General features: G+C 34.8%; 1 protein-coding gene across 16 annotated transcripts in view; it reads right to left on the bottom strand.

Annotated features, from left to right (window-relative positions):
- Nucleotides 1-399: 399 nt before the first annotated feature.
- The window catches only part of LOC105145084 (uncharacterized), a 160254-nt gene continuing 147850 nt past the window's right edge, over nucleotides 400-12803 (bottom strand). For 15 of the 16 annotated variants that reach the window (XM_087403405.1, XM_087403404.1, XM_087403407.1 and 12 more), the window contains 5 exons: nucleotides 12060-12239; nucleotides 10286-10433; nucleotides 9243-9509; nucleotides 7662-7996; nucleotides 400-6685 (listed from right to left, as the gene is read on the bottom strand). In XM_087403405.1, coding sequence (XP_087259531.1) covers nucleotides 6346-6685; nucleotides 7662-7996; nucleotides 9243-9509; nucleotides 10286-10433; nucleotides 12060-12239 — 1270 coding nt within the window. In that variant the 3' untranslated portion in view covers nucleotides 400-6345. The remainder of the gene's footprint in view (nucleotides 6686-7661; nucleotides 7997-9242; nucleotides 9510-10285; nucleotides 10434-12059; nucleotides 12240-12803) is intronic. The other variant, XR_846038.2, reaches the window with a different exon arrangement.

Raw genomic sequence — 12803 nt, 5'->3', positions numbered from 1 at the left:
GATGAATTAATTCCATTTTCATAAATGGATGGTAATAAATTCTATTCGTGCGTGTAATTATTCAGGGTGCAGTTAATTATATGTGCTATTAGAATTCTGTGAATTTATTTGCTCGTGTCAGGAACGATTAACGTAATTAAAAGGAAACTTTCAATGACCTATTTTTGAAAAAATTTCTCTCCGGGCCGTGAAACACATCAACGGAGTTAGCGTATCTGGGTCATGGCTTTAAAGTCGATATCGTCGCATCGTGGCGCAATCATGACTTTAAATTATGAATTAAGTTATTATTGTATAAAATAGAGATCGAGAAAATTTTATTTTTCTTTTAAGTTCAAGTTGTGAGATTATTTAAATCATGGGAAAATATTAATTTTGATATTTTTTATAAACGTAATATTTCTTTTTATTTCGGAAATTCAGTATCGATTAATTTACAATTATCGTCGTAAAAAAAATTTTAAGCATGGCAGTGTAGTTTTGATGACAGAAACAAATTTGTAAATAATCAGTCTTTGATTCTCCGCTTATTAATCAGTCGTGTCCATTAGAATTTTGATATTTGTACCTGAGACGTTCTTGTTTAGTTGCGTGTGGCGATTACGTCATTGGCAGGCCGATTAAACAGTATCTTTGGTCCCAAGTAAATTAAACTTTTAGAGATAATTAATATAATATTCTGATATATCTTTATCGTGACACGAGCAAAGATCTTTTCTATTTATAGGAAAATATTTATTTTTTATAATTGCATTTTGTGACATCGCTTCTTTTGCATGACGTTTTTAATAAAATTTTTTTAAAAACATATTACGATTCATTATTTCGATATTTCAACGTAGGCATCTAGTTACTTTCAATCATTTCATAAATGGAAGGACGGAAAGGATTAAAATACAAATATGATATAAAAACAAAACAGGAAATGAAGTTGTGACCTCTTTTCGAAAAAATTGATATTATTTGTATTACTTCTTCGTCATTAAATACGAGATAGTTAACTAAACATATGCTTGCGTGATGTGTGTTGCATTGCATGCGCGTATCTCATTGTCTGACTAATCCGTAACGTTATCACTTAAAACGTACCGTGATAAATCTTATCTTCCCGCAGAATGTCGGCGGGTATGGAACTTCCGTATGTAACGCACGCGTTTCCAGCGATCGTAGAACAAGGATAAGATGAAATTCGCTCTATCGAGAACGTATTAGAGCCAGCCATATGATGTATTACATTGGCGATTGTCTTCGTTTCTGCGAAGAGCTTAGAAGCATTGCATCGCGCATCTCAAATCGCTTTGTTTCATATCTGTTGCTTATGCGCGTTAAATATTGTTGCATGTATACTCGCAAATAGCGAGAGAATAGTTGGCGGTATTTCCGGTTAGCTGATGATATCAGCACACGATATCAGTATGCTGCGTTAATTTCTCTTCGTTAAATCTTCTTTTCGTCATCCTTCGCTCTATTTCGGATGCACTTTGTTTCGACAGGATTCTACCGTAATTTTTTTGAAATTCTACGCTTATTTAGTAAAGCGGCAAGATGCGAACTTCCGCTCGCAATATCAGTATATATCATCATGCACTGTACAAAAAAGCTATTGACAACTCAGTAAACACCAACTAAAAGTAACATAACATTAATAATAATTACAATTATAATAATTATATATATATATATATATATATATATAATAATTATAATACATATATTTTACATTCAACAATATAAATGTAACATAACACGTGTGTTACATAACAATTGAATTGCTGAATGTGAAATTATAACATTTGTGTTATGTCATTTTTAATTTATATTTACTGGGAATATTGTTTATATCCAGGAGTTATTTATTTTATACACATCTTTGTTTGTATCATTTAAAAATATTTTTAATCAAAAATTTAGAAGGGATTCGGTTATGAGTATTTTTTTCGAATACTGACTAGTTTTTATATCTCACTGGTTAATAACAAATAATGGCTCCTGCGAGACACTTGTAAACTTTATTACTACAGATAACACGCAGGCCATAATGCTGAAAGTTTTACGAGTCAAAGCTGTAAATGCCCAAAGTTTTATCGCTTGACATTGTGACATAACGGGCAAGTAAAAATATAATTAAAATAGGTAGATTCGATAAAACGGTTGCAGCTTCCATTCAATCACACACCTCGGGATCTAGAACTGCTTAAACAGTATTTCTCATGCGACTACATTTACAGTTTTCTTAGCGTGAAAATCGTATCCTGAGAATCGCAATTTTATCTTTACTAATTAATACAGGCGAAATATATGTATCAGATATAGATAAAGTACTCTCGTTATGTCGCCTTTGAAATCGCTGATTAAAATTCAACGCTCGAATGATAATGGCAGTCGTAGAATCGTAAGAAAAGTGTAGGTTAATTTAATGTAATTGAAACGAATATACGTACATATACTCGGCAGTTGAACCATGCGAGCGGAAGTACACACATCATTATTCGATACAAATAGATAAATAATCGATTATGTACAAGTATGAACAAGGTGTACAAGCCGCGGCGGTGACGTCGATGTGCTCGCATGTGTGCTTAAGGTGGCCCTCCAGGTAAACCACATTCGGCTATCCGTTTTACTCTATCTCGCTAAACTTTCGCGTGTTCCGCTCTCATGCCATTATCATTGCGGTAACGCGTTACGTTAAAAATATAGCGAGAGGAAGAAAATTGCCCCTCAAAGAGTTGATGACATGGATAGAGGGCTTTAAGTAAGAAATTGGACACCATACGATTTATCTGCCATATTTTTCTGTATCTTATGTAGGACCTGCTTAAAATCGAATGAAATAGATTATGCATAAGATACATTGGTAAAAATATCATAAAATTTAATGTATTTTCAAGTTACACAAGTTGAATTTAATTTCATGACATATTAAATTTAATGTTAATTATTTGTAATTGAAAAGTATATATATTTGTGTACATGTATACATGAAATTTAATATCTTTTCATAAAATTTTAAGAAATTTAATGTACTTTATAATGTACTTTCAATACTTGAAATATTTTAAAATCTTTTATAAAGTATATTTAAAGAATGTAAGTATATTTTATTAACAAAGTATACTTTTTACTTTTAAATACTTTATAATGTACTTTAAATGTACTTTATAATGTACTTTAAATGTACTTTTATGTAATGTACCTATTTTCCATAAAATTTTATGTGGATTTACATGAAATTTAATGCACACGTTTATTATATTTAAAACCATTGTGACTCAATTTTCAGTTAAATCATTCATTATTTTTCAGTTACTTGTTTAATCACAAGCTTCTCTTGCATATTATTTAAATTCATTAAAAAATTTCTAACAACGTAGCATAAGATATCCATGCATCTCATTCTATTTTATGCATCTATTTCATTCTATCTTAAGCCTGAAAAATTGGCGGATTAATTAGAAAGTGTCTAAACAGTATCCAATCCTCTTACTTGAGGATCTCTAGACACGGGTGTTCAACAGCGCTTTGGAGTAGACGCCGTTCGCCCGGCGTAACAATAATGTCGGAGCACAGCTCCGAGGAAAACAGCATTTATATATTATCACATAATTTCAGGCTACTGAAGTCTACATATTATCCACCCCCTTTCCGAGGTGATGTCGCTAAAATGAATAATTAAGTCGCCTAAAGTCGGCTATCGCTTGAAACTTGGTCAGTATATCTCTAGCTGAAACTTTTCGTCGTCGGCTGAGGCTGCGTTTCAACGTGAGCTCGTTGCGATAACGCTGCATTCCCACAATCAGGACATATATTTCTGATCGATAATTCAGAACTCTCGTAAAATTGATCAGGATTTTATTTCTTCGCTTACTACAGTCAATTGAGTGAGCGAAATTTTCTCCCTTTTCATCACACGAATTACTTTATCCATCTCACTCGTAGTTTAAGTTGCAACTTCATGCACTGCTCACGTCGAAATGAAACCTGAGCGCAATGCAGACGTCTGAAAGAAGTCTGCGGCCATGATACGAAAAGGAAATCCTTGCAATTCCCGTATCGTGTGTTCGGTATCTTATCGCAATTTTTTAAACAAAATAATAACAGTTAGCGCAATAAAACGATCTATAGAAAACTGATCGGATTCCATAAACAATGCCGAACACATGTAACTGTAATACATTTATATGATGCATGTAAATGTAATATTCGAAACTTTTATTCGCTGTCGGCGAGGTATAATCGACTACTTTTGGCAGTAAACAATAAGTGGCAACGTTAAAGTTTTTTTGCGTCACCACGGCCGCAATATAGTACGTCACATTGCGTTAAATATTTAACACCTCTCTCGATCGACATCTTGATTTATTATCTAGTAACGTTGCGACGATTTGACACGCAACGTGCGCGTCAACCATTCTGAATTATCTATTTTTTACAGACAATGTTGTGTGAATATGTCACGCGCGACCAGAAGAAAAGAAAAGTATGGAACACGAGACGAGACAGGAGGAGTTCGCCTCGGCTCTAAAATTGCTTGTCTACTCTTATTCTCAAGGAGACCTAACGTTTTTAGTACTAACATGTTGCGCGCGACGCTCGATGTCTCGGATTTCCGAACGAGGTGTTTTTAATCGAGACGTGTCAATCGGACCGACGTGGCGCCTTGGAAAATTAACGTCATCGATGCGAAAATTTGTTCTGCTACGATCACTCGAGCGTTATCTCGATAACGTTCGCGAGACATGTTGTGTAATATCAAATATAAATACTTTGTGTATCTGTTAATTGGAAAAAAGTGGCTCTATATATGTAAGACGATTTTATCTTCTAAGTGATGTTAATGTAAATGAGATAAGGTAATACTAGGCCAGTTTCATCGACATCTGTTAATTATCGTCTTTAATAGAATCAGAGGTGCATCGAACTTAACCGTTAAAACGCGGTTGAGGTCAACGCGATGTTGATGAAACTGGCTTATAATAACTTGCTATAATTCCCTAACAACGCATTATTGATCTGCTAAGCTTTCCCCGTCGCATCGTTTACCTTATAGCGTTCTCGGCATTGCGTTAAAATGGCAATCCCATACTACATAATCTTTCAGCTGCACTAATCGTCGAAGTTCAATCAAGGCGCAGCGTCGTTCGATCGTCACTAAGCCATTCTACCGTAATAGCGACATATTACTAGGATTTTATTACTTATTGTCCTCGTTAAAGTAGTTTCACTTTAGTTTCTCTGCGACCTACATTACGCGATTCTCTCTCTCTCTCTCTCTCTCCAACTTTTTTCTCCTCATTTGAGATGATTTTCGGGCAGCTCGACGGGGAATCATTAAAACTTTCTCGTGGATCCGGGATGGGACGTGTAACGGTACTTCGAGAAGTAATAATGCTTCTCGCGCAAGAATAATAAGATCTTGCACGCGAAGATAACGAAAGTATCAGAATTCGGGAACTTCCGGAACCCGCCGGTTATCGCGGCAGTGATTATTTCGATGTCTGCGAAGATGGATCGAGGCCTCGACAGTGAACTCGATCGCGCGTCTGCTGAAAGTTGTCTTGATTTCACGCGTCTGTTAAAAATTGACAATCGAAAACAAGTATCTCAGATACGTTAAAATTTATTTATTTTTTTTTTATTTAAAAAGTTACAAAACGATTCAGTCTTTTAAAATGAGAAAATTCCACTGGCAGTATATTGTTAGAAATTTACTTAAAAAATAGATGTAGACGACTGTGCGTGCGTTGTAACGTACTGACCAAAGCTATACGTCATAAACATTACATCACATCGCCGGATTAATCCGCCGTTACACGTTTTACTTCGCGCTGTTTTGTGCTCCGACGTAGACATCACCGAACTTATAATCCTAAGCACGTTCCAGTCGCTGCTTTACAATTCACGACGTCCCCTGTAATCAGATCGCCCGACTCTCCATCAACTCACTCGTCATTATTCCCTGAATTTAAAACGAGAGACCTACCTCCCAAGAACAACCGACCGGGAACGAAAGTGTTCGTTCGGCAAAAAAAAAGCGTTCTCCCACTCGCCCGAGTCATCGAGCATCGAACGCGTTTTCTGATCATAGATGAGCTCCGGTTTATCCACCTAACGTCCCAAATCTCTTGCACGCGACAGTTCTGCGCGTTACGTGGAGGCAGTTCCGCGGATCCTCCGGTGGCGGCCGGCTCGGCGACTTCTTCAGGAGAATAAAGCCGAGCAGAGTCTGACCGCTGATCTATAGAGGACCGTCGGAACCCATACCGACGACGACGTGGACGACGGCGATCGTCACACAGTGGTGACCCGGTCGACCTCGACGTAACGCACAGAACTGTCGCTGTGTCAGCATATCACTTCTTTGCCGTCGATTATCGCCGTCTCGGAGGAGATGCTCTTCAGACGATGCTGGGATATCGAACGGCGACCGCGCCGTCGGCAGGCCCGCCAGACGATGAAGCAAATGACACCGAGGACGGTGATTACAAAGAGCGCGCCCAGAGCTAGTTGCAACGGCGGCAGTTGCAGCAACACGGAGCAATGCGTCAGGGCCTCGTCGTAGCCGGATGGACAATGGGACACTCCGTCGCACCATAGCGAGGCGTTTATGCAGGCGTCCAGCTCCGGGCATCGTTGCTCACAATCCCGCGACATTTGTAGACCTGCCGTTGACGTCACCGACGGTCTGTGGGTCAAACGGAGGATCGATAGAGGATTATATTGTTCCGAGTTGCGTAACGATGTGATTCTCATCGTCGCGCGATTCCCGTTCGCTTAATCGAGGACAGGATGTTAATTAAGTTTTCCAGAGAGACATTCGAATAGCGCTCGAATGGTTGTATTATAGTGCTATTGTATCTCCATGTGGTACCTCTGATAATCTATGATGTAAAGCCTATTACACAATAGAGTCGCAAATCGTAACCTGTAAGAAATTGGCCAATCACAGTTGAATATGATAAAAATAATCAACTATGATTGGTTAATTTTTTACGGATTATTGTGTATAACAGACCTAAATCATAAAGCGCATGAGGTCTCCCGACGAACTCAGATTGATTTATTAAAAACAGGAAGATTGTAATTGAATGCTATTCTTGTCAACATATTATTATTTTTTAGCAACATCTTAATTTTCACTTCATCTTTATTGTGAATAATTTATATAATGCTTTGCAAAACTTTTAATATCACTTTATTGTATATTTTTCCTCAGAGAGTTTGAATTATCAATTATCAAAAACATTTGTAGCGAACTAAACGTTGTAAAACTTTAGCTATACATTTTGTATATAGTGAGTTAACAGGAGATCTTTGCAACTTTCTGGCAGAAATGCAGATACACCGCGCGAATCTATTAAGACAATCTTCGTTTCTACGAGATTAATTATTCCGCAAGAGATTGTGAAAGTTATAGATAAATTACGGCGAAGTTTAATGAAAGGTTCATTTTTTTCCTTTTACAGAGGAGGTCGCATTTATAAAGACTCTATTAATTAGGTACGGTTTTTACTGTGCTTGCTATCAGGAGTGCTCACTACCAGCTTTGTTCACTTCCAATAATATTCATAATTGACATAATACCTGCGATCCATGTCAGATTTTTTTTTATCTTACTCTTTCAATCTCCGATATTTTATCTATAAAAATTTTATTATTACCTTCTAGTGAGCTCGAGCCACGTCACAATGTAGGAAGCTGGTTCTTTTATGATGAATTCCACGGCGATAGTCCTGATTGGATCCTGTCCCGGTGCGAGGATCATCGCGTTGCTGCTGACAGCCCAACCGTCGCTAAACACCTCTACCACATGATGACTCGAGTCAGCAGGTGGTTTCGGGCATACCGATACGTGTATCGCTCCACCTGTGTACACGATGATGCGATTCTTGGTCGCGCACTTCGTATTATTCGATACAATTACTCCGTCCATTTTCACGTATAAATACTGACCCGGACCAGGATCAATTAGCCACGGCTGGTTCTCGCAATTTTTCTATCGAGGATAAAGAAAAACATTGAGATACATAATATAGATAAATATTTACACATTTAACTATTAAAACTATAATTAAAGTTATTTTAAGCATTATTTTAAGCATTAAAGATTCAGCTTTGACTGTTATAGGCATTTAATTTCTAATTTTTATTAATTCTCACATGTACGATCTAAAATAAAATTCTTATTATTTATATTACATCATCTGAAAAAAAGACGTTTCTATATTGTTTATTGCGAAGAATATTACTAAGGTCTCGGTAGTCTAAAGACTTAGAGCGCTCGTACGGAATGCAAGAGATCCGGGTTCGATTGTTGGTCTAGATAATATTTTTCGTAATAAATTTATTTACTGCAGTTTTTCAACACATTAACATCCTTCTAATATGATACCTGATCGAGTATCAAATTATTAAAAATTGCTTGTTAATTTAATTTAATTTGTGATATTATTACAGTAATTTAATTGCATTTATAAGTCCGGAAAACCAATTCGGTGCGCAGTTCAAATGATTATAAATTAATATGATATATATACATGTACATATATAATATATACATCACATTAAATTATTTTAAGCATTAAAGCTCCAGCTTTGACTGTTATAGGCATTTAATTTCTAATTCTTATGATTAAAGTATTTTTATTTATTATTTTGTTTCAATATTTTTAACAAACTGAAATCGCGCATTTTCGAAGAGCGTATTTAAAATAATAATTATTTATATTATAATATTTTTAAGCATAATCTGAAACTAAATGATGTCCTTATAGTAAGAGAAAAATATATCGTATTTGTGACTATAATTGCATGTTAAAACAATTATGGTTAAGAATATCATTTTTATTGTTGTTATAATGTTATATATATTACAGTAACAATAACTTTATATGTATTATAGTTACAACATTTTATAGTATAATTTACTATATATAAATATGATTTATGTGTAAAATAATCAATTAGTTGAATGAATGCATATTATAATCATAAGTTAATGTTCAGATTATTATAATTCATATGGTCAAAACAATTATTTTGTGGTTGTCCCAAAAAAATGATTATAAATTATAATTAAATTATGGTTATTCCAACCATTTTTTCCTCTTAGTGTAAGTTTATTAAAATTTTTTCCATGTATTGAGAAAATGGATTTTGAGTATAATTTTTATCTTTTCATATTTTTTTAAGATTAATGAATAAAAATTAATTTGAACAACACTAAAGCTTATCTCGTTTACCTCGTCATCGTCGATTGGTGGTGTGTATTTAATTTCACCAGACGGCCCCCTAACTCTACGTTTCTGCATGCAAGGCATCGTCTTGACGAAGTCCCAGGTGCCCTCGAAGAAGAGATTATTGTAATCATCCAAGGCGTCCATAGATAGAACATTGAAATGTACCTCGGCAATATTAGAGGTAGATTTGATATTGATGGGTAACGATCGATTCGAACAGAGACAATCTCGCTGGATAGGCGGCGCATTTGGCCAGGGTAAATCAAGCACCTATAAACAGACAATAGACAGATGCATCTAACCATCTTTATCCTTGAAATATACATAATTTATTTTTTAATTAATGTTTGTTTCACTGCTGAAGAAACTATTTTAGATAAATGTTATTATTTCGCGTGAGCTTGTTATTATTTTTGAAAAACGCTTTGCAATATTATTAAATAAAAATGCTTTGAATACACATAAAAACAAAATCTCGAATTGATAAATCGTCTTGTTGAATTACGATTCCAAAATCATATTCCATCTGTCTTATCTACGTTATTAAATACCGAGTTAATAATAAGACATCGTGGTACACGTCTGAGTCTGATTCATGTTGGTATTGACTACTTAGAAACTTTGAAGCCTGTCGGTTTACTTCGGTTTACCGTGTTTGGATTCGGAGATTGCTGATACTTGCTATCGCAAAGCCACCGTTAATTACTCGATCAAAGCCACCTGTTAGTACTTCTATGTAACTTCTATTGTATCTCTAAGTTTATCACTGATAACTTTCCAACTTGTACTTTCCAAGATAATTCGTAGCTCACAAAAGGCTATTGTTTAAAATGTTCTATACATAGCAATTCCTTTTTTTTTATATAGGTTTTCAAATTTTGTATGTTGAAGTAATATCAAATGTATACAAAACCGTATACACAACAGTTCAAACAAATCAATAATTTTACGATATATCGATAATAAAATTTTATTTTCGCACGAGATATTGTACAATAGAGTTAGCATAGAACTAATTGCAATTACTGGAAATTTCAATTACGCACCTTAACCGAGAAGTTCTCAGAGTCAACGCAGAGCAGCCTATTGAAATCAGAGTTACCAACGCTGCGGCAGGTGCGATTTCCATTGAGAAGCTTGTTGAACCTCAGCTTCACCACCTCGTCGTGTTCTCCTTCGAAACGGTACACGCAGCTGCAAAACCAGTTCTGGCCTGCACTTTCAATATTTAATCGAATCTACATGCCTCGCCAACCAGGCAAAGGAGCCGGCTCAGTGATCGATACTGCAGGAAGATTACGAGGAGCATCGAAGGTTGGACACTCGTTAATCGAAAAGCGACCAAAGTGATTCTAAGGGATGGATCATGGCAACGTACAACCACCATTACCGTATTCCTGGTCTCTTTTAGGATATCGCGGTTGGATTATCTTGCCAGAGAACATTCCTGCTTTTCATTAGTTAGATTGGAAATGAATTTCTTAGCAAATGCAAATACCAGTATTAAAAAGATCAAATAAAATCGATTTTACTGTTTTCGTCAATATATACAAGTGATTTAATAGTTCAGTGAATAAATATTTATTTGAACAAAACTATCAGTTTAGAAAACTTAGTTGCAAATTTATGTTCTGTAGTATAATAGAAGATTTTTTTAATGCAAGATGATTTACAACATTTCTGAAGTATTATGTAAAAAAATAATAAGTAAGATAAAAAACATAACTATGTGTGTAATATCGAACAATATGACAGAAATTTTGATTTGCTAGCAAGAAGACTTCGGTTTAACGGCGTGAAGTTCGTTTTATGAATGTCGTAAAGCCGCAGTCTAACTGATATTTTATCGAGATTGTAGAAGATTCGATCCTGCGAATAGTAATAAAAGAACGCGCGGCTTTACCGTCAAAGACGGGGCGTAATATGTTCGTCCCATAGGTGCGTGCTACGTGCCTCTGCCTCACTACATACATCTCAGTAATATGCATTTGAACGACGTAAAAATACAGTAAAAAATTTCAAGATTTGAAAAATAATATAGATTGCGATAAATTTATTATACGAAACACAGGGAGAATCACTAGAAATAGAATTGTAAATTGCATCTTACGTATCTTTTATATCTTCAAATATAAAAAAAAATCTTTAAAAGTTTTATAATTCTGATAATACTCCATAATATCGATTTATAATAATATTCGTAAATAAAAACATATATCTTAATCATTAATCTACATATGTAATTCTTTTATAACGAGATTAGCTAATACGAATTACACATCATGTTGTACATTTCTAATCGTCATTTAGCGTGTAGCGTTTGTGATTTTAATCTTATCATTTTTTCGTAATATGCCAGTCGTCGATCGTGAAAGGAAGATATGGAAGAATAATACATTTTATGACAAACCGATCTACGACACAATGCGGTTTGTTAATAGACCTGTTAATAATGGGCCACGAATTGACGAATGATAACGAATTGACGATATCATAATGGCGTCATTATATCGTTGCATTAGCTTTCATGACGGTATTCCGAACCGATTCTATTATAGATGATAAATATCTAACTGTCACTATAACGTTGTATCGGCAAATGAATTAATCACAGATAAATATAGTAATATCGTATCAATAAAGAAGTTATTACATAATCATATTATAAATTTCATAATAAAGTTCAATACACAAAATTCACGTACTTGGCAATTACCGAAATTAACGAATAAAAATCTTGTATAGCAATGCATATTTCGATAAGCAAATGTCTCTTTTTACTTGAAGACATCTCTAATTTGCTATTATAACAGCTCTTACCTTATGTTCTTCGATCCTCCGCGACCATATAGGAATATGTCGCGCGGTCCTTGAAATTTACGATCTGAATAATGGTCTCGAGTTCGACTGTAGAAAATGCGAGAACACGGACCGCTGCCGTAAGGGTCGCCATCCTGGTGAAGATCGACGAATTCGTACATAGCGCGAAAGTTTACAGGTCTGGAAAAAAATCGTATCAAACTAATGAACTTATGTTAAAATAAAAATTTTAAGAAAAATAAATTTAATCAAATTCAATAAAAAAAATATGTTCTATCTGGGCGTAGCCAACAAAATTTTGTTTAAGGAGGATCAAATGTGAAATTTTTAAATTCGGGGGGAGGAAAAAGTACTCAAGTAGTATGGATTATTGGATTTGTTTTTATATTAATATAATTTTATATTAATATAATTCTTTCTTCTTTCCAAAATTAATTTCTTGTGAATACTCATTAAGCATTAATTCGTAAATGTATAATATTTTTGTAATTATTTTTACTTCTCAAGTTTAGGGAAGCCACACTCTCCTTGTCTCTTCTTTCTTAGCTATACTCATGTATTTTATTTATTTATAAGATTAATTCGCGAAACAAAGATATAAATAAGAGAAAAATTTTATAATCGATAAATCTTCATCATCGTAATGATAACTCAACGTCTCCAACTTCGTTGAACGACAAATTAAACCCGGGGATGATAATAAACCTCATGCGGGAACGTATGTATCAACGTGACAATAACAGC

Source organism: Acromyrmex echinatior, chromosome 2, assembly GCF_024713525.1.
Source record: "Acromyrmex echinatior isolate Ae372 chromosome 2, ASM2471352v2, whole genome shotgun sequence".
In the NCBI taxonomy this organism is placed as follows: domain Eukaryota; kingdom Metazoa; phylum Arthropoda; class Insecta; order Hymenoptera; family Formicidae; genus Acromyrmex; species Acromyrmex echinatior.
The sequence above is the reverse complement of the archived record's forward strand: the minus strand, read 5'-3'. Positions and strand labels throughout refer to the sequence as shown.